At 31.9% G+C, this 19078-nt stretch overlaps 1 protein-coding gene across 2 annotated transcripts in view; it reads right to left on the bottom strand.

The window, feature by feature from the left end:
• Positions 1 to 19078, bottom strand: part of neur (E3 ubiquitin-protein ligase neur) — a 251961-nt gene that overhangs the window by 55507 nt on the left and 177376 nt on the right. Inside the window, exon 1 of one of the 2 annotated variants that reach the window (XM_075366300.1) lies at positions 2570 to 2740. The exons of the other annotated variant lie outside the window; for it this stretch is intronic. Within the exon in view, the coding sequence (XP_075222415.1) occupies positions 2570 to 2690 (121 nt within the window). The 5' untranslated portion in view covers positions 2691 to 2740. Of the gene's footprint in view, positions 1 to 2569; positions 2741 to 19078 lie in introns of those variants that run through there. 2 annotated transcript variants of the gene reach the window in all.

Below are 19078 nucleotides of genomic sequence, written 5' to 3'. Positions count from 1 at the left end.
GTTTTTCTATTAACTTTGGTTATTAATGATTATGCCAAAGTTTACGGTATTAGGTATTCCGAAAGCTGGAAATCAGTAATGAGCGCGTGAATAAAAACTTTCGCAGAAGTAAAAGATTAACGCACCGGGTTGGTCTAGTAGTGAACGCGTCTTCCCTATCAGCTGATTTGGAAGTCGAGAGTTCCAGCGTTCAAGACCTAGTAAAGCCAGTTATTTTTACACGGATTTGAATACTAGATCGTGGATACAGCTGTTCTTTGGTGGTTGGGTTCCAATTAACCACACATCTCAGGAATGGTCGAACTGAGAATGTACAAGACTGCACTTCATTTACACTCATACCATCCTCTGAAGTATTATCTGAACGGTAGTTACCGGAGGTTAAACAGGAAAAAAAAGATCCGACATATTTAAAAAATTTTTTTTTGGGGTATACCCCTTAAATAGTTAATTGTATGGCCGCACGTGTTATGTACAAATGCACACATTCACTGATATAAAACAGAAATTTTTAGTATTTTTAAAATAAGAAACCTACAAACCTCTAAACACATAAATCTTGAGGTGATATTTTTATAGGGATAGCAAGCACTTTTCGTATTACATACAAGAGCCAGGTAAATCAAATCCATTTTTCTGCGGTCAATATAAACAGAAAAACTGGTAAAATATTGTTACGACAAACAACTAACACACAGATGAAAAACTAAAATTAACTAAGTCGTCTGTAAACAACTTTTCGTGATAGCTCCATAATTTTGTATGCTCGGTGCTATTACTTCTGGGTTACAGCTAATCGCCCTCCCCCGCAAAAAAAAAATTATCTTTTTCTAATACCAATAAAATTAGAAACAAGATACAAAAAGATGTAAACCCATTAAAGAATAAATCTATCACTTTCTAATTCTACAGTCCAAGATTAAAAATAATCGCATTTACCGGTAATAAAGTTACTTTATTTCCTATTAAGGTTTAGAGATCAATCAAACTAAAAGTCAGTTAAAATTTATTATCAATATAACATAAATTAATATCAAAATTACAAAGTCATGGAGGACTCTTCATCCCCTAACATCTTTTTCCGGTGACTTTCCAGACTTAATAATATTAATTTAAATAAATTCAAAAATTCACAATTAAAAGTGAAATAAAATATAAGTCATAATTATATTATTCAATAAAATTAAGCGTACTAAATATTAAATATATAACAAATGTCAAACGTATCATACTCTGATTAAATTAACGCCGTAAGAAAAACAATATCTATTTTACGAATTAATATTGGGATTTTTAAAAAAAATATGTGTTTTCAGACAAGTCATGCAAATTCAATCCTATCCGATTAAAAAAGATTGGGCGTGGTCAAGCTAATATCACCTCCTTATGGAACGCTGGTCAAGAAGCAAAGTAATGATAAACAAACTCGTGAAATATGACCTATAATTATTAAACGATGAGATTTTATTCATACGATTATACTTTTCTTATTGTTAACAGCATAACGTATGCTATTTATCGGTTTTATATAATAGATAAATAAATAAACATTTACATTTAAAAATATTACGTCACAAATTTATTAATAAATGTACTTCAAACTGGAAATCATTTCATAAATTTTAATTTTTTTTTTTTTTAAATGATAAAGTTTATTTCAATGTAACATGTAGACTATTAAAAGAACAAATATAAATATATGCTATACATTAAGAATGTTACAAAATAATACAAAAAACATCAAAGGACTGAATAAAACGACCCAGAAAATAATTCTCCCACGATATGAACTGTGTTTAAAAAAACCGGTAAACGAAATAACGGTTATAAAAACTAAAGGGGAGAGAACATGCTTCAACTGAATCCCATTGTTGAAATTAAAAATTAAAGTGTGTAACATGACGAAGAAATTGCATACTAAAATTGTACGGATTAAAAAACTACTACATTGGTAGAAAAACTGAAGGAAGAATATTTACTTAAGATTAAAAATTTAAATTACAAAAATTTCAGTTTCTGAACTAGAACCAATGAAAACTGATTAGAATCGGAGAATAATGTTTTATAATCTAATCAAGTTATATAAATTTGTTTACCTGCAAAATATTATTATCAATACTAATACAAACAATAAACCAAACTATTAATTCAAGTTCCAATATTTAAGTGGTAAATATTCTGTAAAGAATGGTCTAATAAAAAAATTTAAAAAAAACAATGCTGGTAGAAATGCAAACATTAATTAATTATAATTACAAACAAGTAATTGTACAACGAACATACAAAAAATAAATATAATTATTAAACCATTAGAAGTTTTAAAAATATCAGATTAGATTGTAATAAAATAACTTAAATGGAAGCTTAAGAATACACCTATTTTTAAAAACAGCTTTATAAGGCAATTAAGGACAATAATTTTTTTTTCATTAAAATAATCAAAAATTAATAAGTGAGGGTAGATTTTGTCAAAATATAGTCCAATTATTTTAATTAAAAATTTTATTTATTTTTTTCATAAACTGCTATTAATAAATAACATGCTGTTAAAATAATAATTATAACTAACCTAATCCCATACGGCGTTTAAATTTCTTTAATACTTTCATTTTCGTACGAATAGGTGCTAGAAAATCATCCACAACTGAAGAATTCCCACCAGGAGACTTGAACGTATTCGAGAAACCCATGAAACACTGCACAGAAACACACCACGAATCCCCAGCCGCTAGACGTTGCGGCTTTTCGTACACTGACAACACGAGCTCACGTCAACTCTCTCCTTCGTACATAAAATTTCCCTCCGAGTACAATAATTTCCCTTTACTTCGACACAACAACAATAATACTCTGTCTATACGATCACTGGCGCCGATATACATGTAAAGGGGTTGGGATACCAACTTCTCACTAATATATATGCTACTCAAACAATTTATATGAATTACTATAAATATAAATAATGTATATTCAATGTTAGATGCTACTTTCTGTCTCCATCCCAGTAATTCAATCAAATTAATAGTTATATGTGAGAGGAGAAAAACGAAGAAGGATATATATAATAATACCACAAAATATATCCGATCGAAATTAATTGTTACAAACAATAGCAGCGTTATGTGATATAGAGCTTGGTTTCCCATTACAGAAAATATTAATTTTATTTAAAAAAGACATGAAATTACAAACAAAAAAAAAGGTAGAAATGCTCTAACTAAACAAAACGGCTAAAACTTATAATAAAATATTAGTTAAATATGAAGAATAAAAAACAGATTAAAAGTAGTTATTACGCAGAATTTGTGTTAGTGGCAAAATAATTTCTATAATGAAAATTTATTTACGAGTACAAGAAATGCTTCGTTAGTTGGACGTTTATAAACAATACAATCAAACTGTTGGTGGATCAGTTTGATTCAACAGTAACATAATAAACGAAGCGAGATCCTATTTGGTTATTTTTCTTAGGCAGAGGGTGACTGAAAAGCGTGGTATCACACCACAACCGGTTAACAACAGAATTAACATATATCTCCTATCACAGCTGATACGACTTACTTTTGACATCATCCACATTTCCAGTCAATATCTCAGAGGCTATGCATAAGATACCGTATTCCGGCAAGTTTTACTCCATTTATAAACCTAGCCTTTGTCACTGAGACTATTACCAACTACTAAACAACATCGTGACTACCTCGATATAACGTTAATTAATAATCACGTAATATTACGCAAGCTTTCAATGATCTTATTTTTAATCATTTTCCCTTGGAACATTGTACTTAAAAAAATTTTATATATATGTCGGAGAATAAAGTACAGTGGAGTATCTTCCGACAAAACGATTAGAATATTCTTTAGAATATCTGTATTTTTAGTAGTTTTAAGAAATGTACTATTACTTGTAATATTTTGTAAAATAAGGTTTAAATTGTTTTATTGCGGTAGGCTTAGGCCTAGGTAGGCACATGGTTGTCAACGTAGTCGGGATCCCAGGACGATAGGGGTATCATAAAATTAATAAGGAAAAGGAAATATGCAGTAGGCATATTATTTGAGAATATTGAGAAAGGGTAGTCTTGCTTTGGAACCCAGATCGAACAGACGTCCTGGTGATCGCGAATTCGTTATTTCCCTGAGCCTCGGTCTATCGCAAGTTGTTTTAATATTATTTGAATTCTAAATTAAATTAATCTTATATTATAATTCGTGTACCACTGAGTTATTGATAAGTGATAATTATCATTTGTAATTATTTCATTGTACGAGTTATCTACTCATTTTTATTAATTGAACTTTATTATAATCTTATATATTCTCCACTTGTAATAATAAAAATGAGTGAAACACAAAACGTTGAATCCCTGACAAATCTCCTCGCCTCTCCGACATCAGAAGTGGGATCGTCTCCATCTGGTCCATCACCTGATCAGTGGAATACATTGTTTGAGTTTATGAAGTGTTGTATGCAAAAGCCATTATCGACAAAGAAAAGTGTTGCGTTACCACGATTTAATCCAGAGAGTGCGGGATCGGATTCTGTTGCTTGGTGCTCTGCAGCAGAATTGTGTCTATTAGAAAATCCTCTTCAAGGCAGTGAATTGATATCTGCGCTTAGCAAAGCTTTGGAAGGTTCAGCAGCTCAGTGGCTATCCCAAGTGGCAATTCCGGGTATACAGTGGCCTCAATTAAAAGAACTTTTTGTGTCACGCTTCGGGGGACAAGAAACTGCGACAGCGGTTGTGCTGAAAATTCATCAGGAGGCACCAACCAAGGATGAAAGTGTCGGCGCCTTTGGCATTCGACTTCGATCATCGCTAAAGGCCCGCTGGAGGTCTTTAACAGTTGACGAAATAGTTAATGCGGTTGTGCTTGCGCGATTGACCCATATTGATAATCGAGTGGAGCGCGTAGCATTAACTAGCGACATCAAAACGGAAGCCGAATTTTTGAGCGAAATGCGAGGCTTTTCCTACACCCGAAAAATATCAATATCAGCTTCAGATAACTCATCTACATCCGATTTGAAGCGTTTTAAGCCAGCAGCTTCAGGGAAGTGCCATTTCTGTGGGGAAATAGGTCACAAAAAGTTTGAGTGTCCTAAACTTAAGAAGAAGCAAGCGGAGCAAAGCAGTAACCATCGTGGCTCCAAAGAATCATCCTCTTCATCGCGCAATGTGACGTGTTTCAAATGTGGGGTAGCTGGTCATATTGCGCCAAACTGTACGGCTCCAGGTAGCAGCCGTAGCGGTACAGGGAACAACAAGGAGAATGGTAGCGTCGAACGCCGTGTGAATCTTTGCACAGTTGCAGCTCCTACTGGTATTCTAAACCATCTTGGTGAGTCGTTTCCATATTGTTTTGATTCAGGAGCGGAATGCTCGTTAATAAAAGAATCGATAGCGATTAAGTTTTCTGGACGTAGAATTAATGAATTAATAATTTTGAAAGGCATCGGAAATGTTGTAGTAAATTGTAGCATGCAAATTTTATCTATTGTAATTATGGATTTGTTTACATTAGAGATTCTTTTTCACGTTGTCCCAGATGAATATTTGAGTTATAATGTTTTAATTGGTCGAGAAATTTTGAGCTTGGGTTTTGAAGTAAATATTTCTCAAAATAATTTTAAAATCTGTAAATCTAAAGTAGTAAATGAATGTAGTAAATTCGAAATTATAAATTTTGATAATGTTGATACAGATGTTGGTAAAAATGATAAAATAAGATTAGTTTCAATCTTAAAAGAGTATGAAAGTTCTTTTATTACGGGTTTTCCTCGTACTCGCGTCAACAGTGGTGAACTTGACATACGTTTAATAGATACAAACGTTACGGTACAGAGAAGACCATATAGACTTAGTGTAGAAGAGAGACAAATAGTTAGAGAAAGAATAAATGAGTTACTTGAAGCTAATGTTATTCGTCCTAGCAATTCACCGTTTGCTAGTCCTATCTTACTAGTCAAGAAAAAAAGACGGATCGGATCGTTTATGTGTCGATTATCGTGAATTAAATAAAAATACAGTTGCGGACAAATTTCCTTTGCCACTTATTTTAGATCAAATACCGAGACTTAGAAAGGCTAAATTCTACATTAGTTTAGATATGGCCAGTGGTTTCCATCAAATTCCTATACATTCGGAATCTATAGAACGTACGGCATTTGTTACTCCTGATGGTCAATTTGAATTTTTAACAATGCCATTCGGCTTGAAAAATGCTCCTTCGGTTTTTCAAAGAGCAATTTTAAAGGCATTGGGTGAGCTCGCGTACACTTTCGTTGTAGTTTATCTAGACGATGTACTGATAATTGCAGATACGATAGAAGAAGCGTTTGAAAGACTTCGAGTGGTATTAAAAATTCTTATAGATGCGGGATTCTCATTTAATTTTTCAAAATGTTCTTTTCTCAAAACATCTGTTTCATACCTTGGGTATGAGATTCAAGAAGGACAAGTTCGTCCAAACCCTCGTAAAATAAACTCTTTAACAATGTTACCCGCTCCAAGGACCGTTACTCAGCTTAGACAGTTTATTGGCCTTGCATCTTATTTCCGACGGTTTGTCCCTAAGTTTTCACAAATCATGAAACCATTATATGCTCTTACCTCAGGTAAAAAATATATTGAGTGGACTGAGACACATGAAAACGCCCGACAAAAAGTAATTCATACTTTGACCAACGAACCCGTCTTAATTATCTTTGACCCGGATTATCCTATAGAACTGCATACCGATGCTAGTTCCGATGGGTACGGAGCAATACTCATGCATAAAGTAGACGGTAAAAATAAAGTTATTGAATACTTTAGTAAAAGGACAAGCCCAGCCGAGTCCAGGTATCATTCTTACGAACTCGAAACTATGGCCGTTGTTAAATCTATTAAACATTTTCGGCATTACTTGCATGGACGACAATTTACTGTTGTAACTGATTGTAATTCATTGAAATCTTCTCAAAATAAGATTGATCTTAATGATAGAGTCCATAGGTGGTGGGCTTATTTACAGGCTTTTCAGTTCGATATAGTTTATAGAGAAGGCAAACGTATGTCGCACGCGGATTTCTTCTCTCGAAACCCTTTGTCCGATTTACCAAAACAGGTTAATAAAATTGAAGAGAAACGCGTTAACCTCGCGGAAATATCGGTTGATTGGCTTCTTGCTGAACAACAGCGTGACTCGGAAATTTCGGAAATAGTCACCAAATTGCAAAGCGATGAGCTATCGGAAGATCTCTTAAAATCTTATGAAATTAAAGCCGGTACGCTATACCGGAAAATACAGAGAAAAGGCGAAACTCTTTGTTTGCCGATTGTACCCAGAGCATTTCGGTGGTCCGTCATTAACCATGTACATGAGTCTGTTATGCACTTAGGTTGGGATAAAACACTCGATAAGGTTTATGAGTATTACTGGTTTGAAGGTATGTCTAAATACGTACGTAAATTTGTTGACAATTGTATTACTTGTAAAGTCTCTAAAGCTCAGTCAGGTAAAATTCAAGCTGAATTACATCCCATCCCTAAGACCCGCATACCTTGGCATACTGTGCATATAGATATTACAGGTAAATTGAGCGGTAAAAATAATACTAAAGAATACATTATTGTTATTATAGATGGTTTTACCAAATATGTTTATTTACATCACACCAGAAAAATTGACTGTAATAGTGTTATTAAAGCTTTAAAGGCTTCAATATTTATATTGGGAGTTCCCGCTCGTGTGATTGCCGATCAAGGTAGATGTTTTACTGGGAAAGATTTTAAAGACTTTTGTAAATCTTTAAATATTAATTTACATTTAATAGCTACAGGTACTAGTAGGGCAAATGGTCAAGTAGAGCGTGTAATGAGTACGATAAAAAATATGTTCACTGCTGTTGAGTCTAATAATCGTCCATGGCAAGACGCCATTGGTGAAGTTCAGCTAGCTTTAAACTCAACCGCGAATCGTATTACCAAATCTAGTGCGTTAGAATTATTAATTGGTAAGAAGGCAAGACCTTACGGGTTGTTAGTTGATGACAACGAAAATGAAATTGATATCTCTAATGTAAGACAACGAGCGATTGAAAGTATAGAGGAAAATGCTAATTATGAGAAGATTAGATTTGATAAAAATAAAGCGAAGGTTAATAAGTTTAAAATAGATCACGTTTTGATTAAGAACGAAGAACGTAATCAAACGAAACTCGATAGGAAATTTAGAGGTCCATTCGTACTAACAGAATTACTTGATAACGACAGGTACACACTAAAATCTTTAAGTAGTAGTAGAAGTTATAAGTATAGTCATGATAAGTTGAGAGAAATGCCTGAGAATTATATTCCTAATGAGTTGGATGTTTCCTCGGACAATGAAAAGTTGTGCCGAGGAGAATGTTGATGTCGGTCCTGAAACAGGGACTATGGTTTAAAAAGAGACCACCAATGACGCAATGCACTAATGGCTGGCAGCAGGTCGTGGACCTGGCATTTTTATTTTTCGCACATGCATCAGTGTGTAGTCGTAACTGCAAACTAAATTAGTGGCTAATGTTAGTTTGATCAGGGTGCGATGGGCACCTGATGATGTGTCGGGCAGGTAGTTGTGGCAACTACAGAATATGTATGATACTGTATGTGGCATACAGGGTAGCCTAGAGATAGTGCAGAGGTCTATTGGTGGAGGAAATAAAATCTTATTTGACAGTTAAATGATAAGGAATAATGATTGATGGCTTTTCGATCTCTTGAGTACTGTACGATGACTATTTAGGATAATGAATAATTAATCGATTTCTGTTACTCGAGAGGACTTCTGAATCTATCTTTTGTACTTTAACTATTGTAAAATGCTTTATAATGACCGAGGTCAGTTGAAAACAAAAATTAAAATACCACTGTAACTCAATGTTTTAGATACACCCGAGGGCGTGTGATTGTCAGAATGGCCGTGTCGGAGAATAAAGTACAGTGGAGTATCTTCCGACAAAACGATGAGAATATTCTTTAGAATATCTGTATTTTTAGTAGTTTTAAGAAATGTACTATTACTTGTAATATTTTGTAAAATAAGGTTTAAATTGTTTTATTGCGGTAGGCTTAGGCCTAGGTAGGCACATGGTTGTCAACGTAGTCGGGATCCCAGGACGATAGGGGTATCATAAAATTAATAAGGAAAAGGAAATATGCAGTAGGCATATTATTTGAGAATATTGAGAAAGGGTAGTCTTGCTTTGGAACCCAGATCGAACAGACGTCCTGGTGATCGCGAATTCGTTATTTCCCTGAGCCTCGGTCTATCGCAAGTTGTTTTAATATTATTTTAATTCTAAATTAAATTAATCTTATATTATAATTCGTGTACCACTGAGTTATTGATAAGTGATAATTATCATTTGTAATTATTTCATTGTACGAGTTATCTACTCATTTTTATTAATTGAACTTTATTATAATCTTATATATTCTCCACTTGTAATAATAAAAATGAGTGAAACACAAAACGTTGAATCCCTGACAAATCTCCTCGCCTCTCCGACATATATATATTGGAATCTTTAAGACAATTAGAAATTAATGATGGCTGGTGTTCCTGGAATCAGTTTTACTACACGGCTAATATAGTACCATTATTTTTGGCCACGCTAAACTCCCTGCAATTGATTACGACTGAAAATTTTGTTTCGTACATTATTTATCCAATTTCATCGTAAAACTCAATGTCGTTAATAAATTCAATATCTAATGAACGAAGTCTACTGTTCACACAAATATTACTAATTCCCTTTTAAACATCCAGATATAAAATGTCATTTTCTTCTTTACATTGTTAAAAATACAGAATTTTTCTCTCTTTTAATAATAATACTTTATGCAAAATTTCACCATAAAATTTTGTTCAAAATTTATCAAATTCTACTTTGGTCACGCTGAACAAAAAATTACATTCTCAAACAAAATTTAAAAAAATTACCAATACATTAAGATAAAGGTTTAACACTATTTCCATCCTGATAAAACTCACAAAAAATAATCAAAACGTTATAATATAACAATGTTTTATTACTTTTTATTCTCTGAGTATATATATAAGTTTAAGTTTTGAAAACAGATTTTATTCCAAAATGCCTAATTACAATAAAATAATATTATAAATAATAATAATCGAAGTCGATAGGCTGTAATAGAAACAAGGTAGAAAAAATGATAAAACTTACTTTTAATAGTGGGGGTTCATTACTTCTCAAAAGTGTTGAAAATTTTTTTACCCTCATGACGATTCATTTACGGAAAATTAATAATAAAATTATATATTATTTTAGGTGAAGAGGTTAAAAGAATTTAAAGTGACAAAAATTTTAAAGAATAACATTTAATATAGTAGGGAAAGAAAAGATTATGCATTTCAATGTAATTATTTCAAAAAGTTTTTTCCACTTTTATTTTTAAATAACATGATAAATGCCCACGAGTAAAACTGTCATCAAGTCGAAACCCTTAAGAAATATTTCTTTTATATTTAGCTCCCCCTTAATTCAATTCTCTGTTCAGAAAATAACCGAACAATTTTAATTACGCACCAACGGAGATATTTAATTACGTGCGGTTAGCAGCATTCCATATAACCTCCTCTCTGTAACCACACTTTTTTGGATTGTTGATATCTCTTTAGCTTTTGTATTATTGTTATTTGAGTGCAACGTGTTTAAGCGTTAGGAGCGATTTTCGGGAGCAACTATACAACGAAAAAGTTTACGTGAAACTGGGAAAACTTTTACAGAAACGTTTCAACTTCTGAAAGATGCTTACGGATGCTTCGGGTCGTAATGTTAAGAATGGTTTTCACGATTTAAAAGTGGTCGTCAGTCAATTGGAGATGACCTTCGACCAGGAAACCCTTTGACTTCAACTGATGACACTCATATTCAGAAAATCAACGATCTGGTGCGTGTAAATGGACTGTGAAGAGAACTTGGAGAAGAGGTTAGCATATCAATTGAATCATGTCATGCATGACATTTTGACTGAAAAATTGAATATGCATCAAGTTGCAGCAAAGTTTGCTCCTCGTTTGATGACCGAACGGTAGAAAGAACATCGAGTGGACGTTTGTCGGCAACTTCTTGAACAAGCCGACGACATGCAAAGGATCATAACGGGACGAAAGCTAGGTTTACAGCAACGACATTGAGAGAAATGTTCAATCGTCAAAATGGATTAGCAAAGGATTTCCACGCCCCAAGAAAGCACGTCATTCTCGATCCGACGTCAAAGTGATGCTCCCTGTTTTTTTTTTTTATTTTAATGGAAATGTGCATTTTGAATTCTTGCCTAAAGGTGAAACAGTGAATCGTGCGTACTATCAACGCTTTTACAAAAGTTTCGTGAAAAAATTAGCAAAAAGGTACCAGAGTTGCGGCGAGATAACTCATGGTTCTTTCACCACGACAATGCGCCTGGACACAGCTTTGTCAATACGTCAGTTTTGTGTCAAAAATTAAATGACTGTTTTCCCTCACTCAGCCTCCCTACTCGTCAGACCTGGCTTTTTTAGATTTTTCTTTATTTCCGAAATTAAAATCAGAGATGAAAGGACGCCGTTTTGAGACTATTGATGATTAAAGCAAATTCGTCACAGACCTGAAAAGCCACTTCGAATTAAGCCCTCCAGGGCTGCTTCGCAGTCTGGAAGTGAAAACACTGATGGCAAAAGTGCATGAATAGGGGAGAGGAGTACTTTGAAGGAGTCAAGGACCAATAATCTGTAAAATTAATAATAAAGATAAAAAAATTATTTATTTTTTATCAGGTTATTTTTTGAACAGACCTCGTAAATTCAAAATTGAGACCAATACAAAACTATGCATCACAACTGTAACTACTTTTTTTTTGAGACTGAGACCTCAATATCAAAGATTTTTCATAACTGACAAGTAGAACGACTAAGTTAAATTCCCATATTTGAATCAGCGATTGAGAGATTTCTTCTTTTTTTAGTTTGAAAAGAAGCCTTGCTCCTTTTTAGTTATTTTTATTTTTTTTATACAACAAACATAAAAGCAAAATTTTTATTGTCGATTCCCGTTCTGATAAGAGGTATATCCGGAAGTTTACACTGGTAGTACAAACAGAAAATTTCGGGATAATTTAAGCTAAATATCAATAATAATAATACTAATTAAACGTAATACAATTAATATTTCATCTATCACCCAGGAGGAATTTACAGACATTTGTTATCTAAATGTTTGCCTGTTTCTTTATTTACCTATTTATCAGTATATCTTATTTTTCTTAAGCCTATTAAAAGAGTTAAGGTTTAAATATAAAATATTTAGAGGGCGTTCAACCCTTCTCCTTTTACCACAAAAAAAATCCGTTGGTATTCACTCGGTTAAGATGCATTACGGAAGAAACTTAAACAAATTTAAAATGAAACGAAATTCAATTTTTTTCCATTTACCAGCGGTTTCCCTTCTGATAACAGATTAACAGAAATTTTACGAATACGGATAGACGACAGGCAGAGAATAATTCACCTAGTCAAACCATAAAACTCATATCCACAGAGCAATTAATTTATCAATCAAGATAATATGCAGAACACTTAATTAAACGACCAGATATGATGCAAATTAATAAATAACTCGTCAATTCAATTGCTAGAATCAACAAAATGATAATAAATCACTTATGTAAAACAAAAAAAAAAAAAACAAATATAAAAACTGATGACAAATGTCTTCTACAGCCCTTATAAACTATACTACTGTCATTTATTCATGTACATTAATCGTATAAGCTTGCTAACAACACGCGCGCGCGCGACGTTAAGTGAATTTTAAATATTGGAATTAATTTTCATAGTAAACAGATCTTTTTATTCTCTAAGTACATAATCCAATTACCAAGGTCGAAAGTGTCACTGATAATTTTTATCTTATCACTTACCTAACAACTTCATACAGTACGACATAAATAAGTATAAGTATGTTTGCGCTCACCTCTTAATTGTTAAATATTACATTTGCATTTGAATATGGATTTGGATATGAATACGGATTTGGATTTGAACATGGATTTGGATTTGAATACGGATTTGGATTTGAACATAGATTTGGATTTGAATATGGATTTGGATTTGAATATGGATTTGGATATTAATATGGATTTGGATTTGAATACGGATTTGGATTTGAACATGGATTTGGATTTGAATACGGATTTGGATTTGAACATGGATTTGGATTTGAATATGGATTTGGATTTGAATATGGATTTGGATATTAATATGGATTTGAATATGGATTTGGATTTGAATATGGATTTGGATATTAATATGGATTTGGATATTAATATGGATTTGGATTTGAATACGGATTTGGATTTGAACATGGATTTGGATTTGAATACGGATTTGGATTTGAACATGGATTTGGATTTGAATATGAATTTGGATTTGAATATGGATTTGGATATTAATATGGATTTGGATTTGAATATGGATTTGGATATGGATTTTCTTATAATTTTTTTAGCAATTAGGTGAACCTTAAAAAAATACCCTATGAAACAGTTAAAAAATATGAACAAATTGTATAATGCATTCACATTTTGAAAATAACACAATAAGATGTTTTACTATAACTGTTAATAAAATAATTACAAATTAAATAGTAGTCCCCTGACCACCCAAACAAAATGCACTAAAAGTAAACAGATACTTTAAAATTTTGAATATTTTAAATTAGACTAAGATAAAAAAGCAACTAACTGCCCTCGTTTAATGAAACATTTTTTTAATGCATTTATGTCATTATTTGTTTTTTGGCCCCCTACAAAAAAAAGCCCCGTCTATATAAAAAATTCTACTAATAACAAAAAGAATGCAGAGAAAAGAAATAACTTGAGGTAATGCTGTCTAAAAGGCGGGTAAATATGTTTTTCAAATAATTTTCTTTACGTTTTGCACAAAAATAATTTGAATACCAGAACTGCCCAAGGGTGTTTATATTTACAAAATTATAAATTAATTAATAATAAGTAATGATGACGACAAAGAGATAAAAATATCTAAAACCATACGTATGATCGTAATACCTTTCCTTAAAAAAAATTCCAGTCAGATTATAAGGAAGAAACTTATTATAGGACCACCAGAACAACTTTCTGTATAAAATAAAAACATACTGGTCGAATATAGAATCTCTTTTCTTTAATTTTGTTTTAAAAAAATTATTTCTTTCGATACTAAATCTTTAACTTTATATAACGAACTAAAGATTTGCCATTTCAACTGTTAAGAAAATATTTGCAATGAATAATCTCCAACTACGTCCAGAAATTACGAAAATAAATATATTTACTATAACTGCGGGATTAAGTCTATTAACGAAATAAATACAAGATGTAAATTAAAAAACTACAGAAACGAAATTAAAAAAATAAGTAGTTTGTGATACTTTTATCTATGTTATTAATTAACGGCTATAATTTAATAATTTATCGTTCAATCTTTTAATATTTCATAAATTAACTTATGAAATGAAAACAAGTAAAACTAAATAAAAAATAAGAATATATTCCCCGCAATAATTTATTAGCCGAACTTTAATGAATTATTATCAAACAACTTATTGACGAATTTTTTGATTATCAAAAGGGAAATCAACACCAACTAAATGGCATATTAAAAACATCAAATGATGACCTGGTAAAAATTCTGTTAACAAAACAGGTGGCCACAGCTTCAATTCTCAGAAAGGATCTGGGATTTTTTATACTTTTTTTTTTTAGTCGAAATACGTATGTAACAGAAAGTCAAAGGTTACTCTAGAAAAAAAATCACTGTTATTAACTTATTTACCGATTACGCAAGTGATGCAATCCACAAACAAATAAATATGTTATGTAATGCAAATTCTAATTTTTATTACGATGCAAAGTATTGGATAAGGATAAGGACTAGGTTTCACAATTTTATAGCGATAGTTTACAATCAATTAATGTAGATTCTACCCAGGGGCGCACACGTAAACTTTCCATTACGGAAACGTTTCAATAGCAAACCGCAAGAATGTTTCACAACCACAGGCGGCTGGCTACTTAACAATGTTATGAAAATTGCACATTCATTTCGATGTTTACATTGACTGAAGCGAAATTTATCTTTTTCATGTCAAATGTTTTAAATTTTTTTCGTGAATTAGATTTTTAGCGATTTATACCGAAGCCGCGCCGTTTGCTGAGGGACATTCAAAAGCAAGGACCACTTGCTTGCGGTCTGATATTTATAATTTAGGTTATATTTTTTATATAAAAATAAAATCTAAGTCGATCAGACTAAGTTAAAAACAACTTTATGTGAAGGGCAATTTTTTATTTCTCCCAAAAAGCAGTACAGGATCGCCGTTCCGGCCCCTGATTTTACCGTTAATATTTTTTTCCAAACGTTAAGGAAAAAACAAAAGAAAAAAATTCGTATTTTAGGAGAAAGTTATTTATTTATTTATTTTTTTTAAAAATAATTTTGATTAGACAATATATTTCATGTACTATTTAGAAAACAGAGTAATTTAAACGATTGTAAATTAATAGTCAATAGGAAAACATTGGTTTTTTATGCCTTCTTCACCGATCCAATAAATTGCTGCACATCAGCAGTTCAACCGAAATTCAAAAAATAGCAAAATACCCTGTTAAATTTACTGATTGTAAAATAAACAGCATTATTTTCAAAGAAAGCAATTTTTTCAAGTACATTTTGTATCCGATATTTAGGTACTTTTATAAAATTATTTCCCTGAAAATGTTTTAACTTTAATATTACTAGATTATTAAATACAGTTACGATGGATCGTTCAATCCATAACGTGGAATTAAAAAAAATAAATAAATAAAATAATAATAATTTGCAGAAAATCCCTACACATAATTATTTATAAGAAATTTGATTTTCCGGTTTAAAGAAAATGGCATAAAAAAGAATGTTTATTTGTTCGGATTAATGCAGATTTGTGTGTGCGCGCGCGCAAAAGATCCACGCGCATACGTCAAATCAATGAAGTTACACAATTCACACACCACAACCCAAAGTGATAAACATATATTGAAATTTTGTATTTAAAATAATACAATAAAAAAAATGTATCAGTAAAAATGAATAATGAAAACACCCAAATAGGAATAATTAATTTCTAAAACAAACACGATTATTTATTCTAATTAAAAGAACACCACCAATTTTGGTACATTTAATGTAGTTTTAATCATTTTCTCTAAAAGCTATTTCGTTATGTGACTGGTATCATTCAGTAAACCTAATTGTTTTCTAATGTTAATTTTTTTTTTCCTGTTAATCTCCGGGGATCACCGTGAAGTATTACTTCAGAGGATGAATGAGAATGATATGTATAAGTGACGTGTAGTCTTGTACAGTCTCAGGCCGACTATTCCTGAGATGTGTGGTTAACTGAAACCTAACCACCAAATAACACTGGTATCCACGATCTAGTATTCAAATCCGTATAGAAGTAACTGCCTTTAATAGGATTTGAACGTTGGAACTCTCGACTTCCAAATCACCTCATTTGCGAAGACGCGTTCACCACTAGACCAACCCCGTGGGTTGCTATTAATATTACTTTACATTAATCCATTCTTATTTTAATTTATAAACACAACCTAAAGAATAACATTTTATTTTCTTCACATTTCTCATTTTTGAAAATATGACAATAACCATGTAATAAAAAATAAAATTCAGTGTCATTTTAATTTAAAATATGTAAATAAAATGTGATATATATATATACACACACACACACACACACACCCACAAATTACATAAAATACTTTTAACCACCACGGTATTTGCCTACTGTTGTAGTGGCAACCCTGTAAATAAAAGATCAAGCAGCTGTTCAACAGCTGGTAAGAGGGATCAGCTGTTCAGAATATTCTTGAGCAGTTGTACGTTAGGCCAAACCACCCCTCTGTCAAAGCCCTCATTCAAGTATATGTACATACACGACAATATGTTTTGCCGTTCCGATCAAAGACTTCTTACTTTGTACGTAAATTTTTCAATGTTATTCATGAAATAAATAAATGAAATATATTAAAACGGGGAATGCGTGCGTCTTTCTGTAATAAATCAAAAGAAACACCGGTACCTGCATATCAAACAAATAACTTTCATACAGTATAAAATTTACTATCTCCTAATTAAAGCAATTCAAAATAGGCGGCACCAAAAGAATTAAATGGCAATTATCGTTGTAAATTAAAAAAAAATATTTTCTTTTAAAATACTAATTTTTTATGTTACTTTTTACAATAAATTATATAAACGTATTAATGTAACAGAGTTCCCACATGCAGGTTTACGTCTTCGATTAGATTTAGGTATTGTATTAACCGAATGATGTTGAAAATGTCGAACGTATCATAATACAAAACGTAAAAAATACAACATAATTAACCATCTTTTGTTTGTCGCTTACAAACCGAATGAAGACCCTCTCACGATAAAATATGACTTTTATCCGACCGGCTTTAACCGGTAGGTATTTCAGTCATTACGTTTATTATACAGCAATGAAAGGAGTCCCCGAGTCGGTTCGCAAGGAGCCCCTATCAGATACCAAGGATATACTGGCTGCATCAAGATCTAAGCATCTCAACACGAAAGATCTAACAAGATTAGACCGACTTCAACATAGACGAAAATAAGAAAAATAGACGAAAATAAGAAAAAAAGGGCTTAATGGTAAAAAGGGGGAAAGTACAGAGAAAGAATGATCTATCATTACAGGAATCGCAATACAAAAAAAATAACCCCACCCGTAAAAGAGTTTACGGCCTCTCTTTTGATATTCTTCCTACCATCTTTCAGGAGATAAGGAAATTTTTACCCATGTAAAAACAGCACATTACTTATTAATGATTTTCCGTCGGTCAACGTAGATATATGCCGCAATAAGAATATATTTTTCCCTAGAAATCAAACACCACCCAAGTACAGATGCATTGTTCCTTCAGGAACAAATTCGCCCATATATGGAATTGTAAAACATGTGAAACCATCCAACATAATAGAAGCCATTAGATCAAATCCAGCAGCAGATATATAAAAAAATTTAATTCAGTGAAGTGATGAACAATCGTTACATTAAAGGGGATAGTGAACTTTTGCCTGGTCACGAAGATTTAACTGTTAATGATTTTTTATACGACTATTTTAGCGATCATCTATACCCCAAAACTTTAAATACTGACGAGAACTTAAAGAGGATGACATTTTTCAAATCCTGAAGGTGTTCTTCAGGCATCCTTATACAATTACTAAACGCTACGGTTAATGTGAAGCTATGAACTATACAGGTGGACCTGTTTTTTTTTACAATTATAAAAAAGACTTCTGTTTAAAAATATAATTATTTTAACTTGATCAGCAATGGTAGTTATTTCACAGAAAACAGGAATTTTGTTTGAAAGTCACCATTTTGTTTGTACAAAAAAAACGACTGTATTAAAAAAACAATAATTTTTTTCTGTATTTGTAACTTACTTTATCCAATAATTCAATTCGGTCAGTAAATAAAATAATATCAGGCAATCAAAATCAGAAACCGGTTTGTGGAAAATACTGTATATATAGTAAGACCGATTTTTCGTTATTTTATTTTGTTTCCTTTAGAAACTTATTCTAATCAAAAATAAAAAAAAAAACTCTACACACAAGCAAAAAGTTAATGAAAATGAAACTAAATTACAAAAGGCAAAATATTAGTAATTGAAGTAAATAAAGTATACAAGACTTTTGACGAGGAAAAATTCACAACTTTACTCACGTGGGGGCTACGGACTCGATCTACGGCTAAAAAATCTTCCCTGGTATAACACAAATGTATCCTGAAAATTTTAAAGCAATCGATCGGTTGGTTCTCGCGTGATGATGCTGCAAACGGACAGACTGAACCCCTCCACAAACTTTCGCTTTTATATATTAGATGAATAAAATAATCGATTAAATTGAAATGAAATCACATTTCTTTTTTTTTGTACGTTTCCTAAAT

Source organism: Lycorma delicatula, chromosome 5 (assembly GCF_047948215.1).
Source record: "Lycorma delicatula isolate Av1 chromosome 5, ASM4794821v1, whole genome shotgun sequence".
Taxonomy (NCBI): domain Eukaryota; kingdom Metazoa; phylum Arthropoda; class Insecta; order Hemiptera; family Fulgoridae; genus Lycorma; species Lycorma delicatula.
Note: the sequence above shows the minus strand (reverse complement) of the source record. Positions and strands in the feature narration are given on the sequence as shown.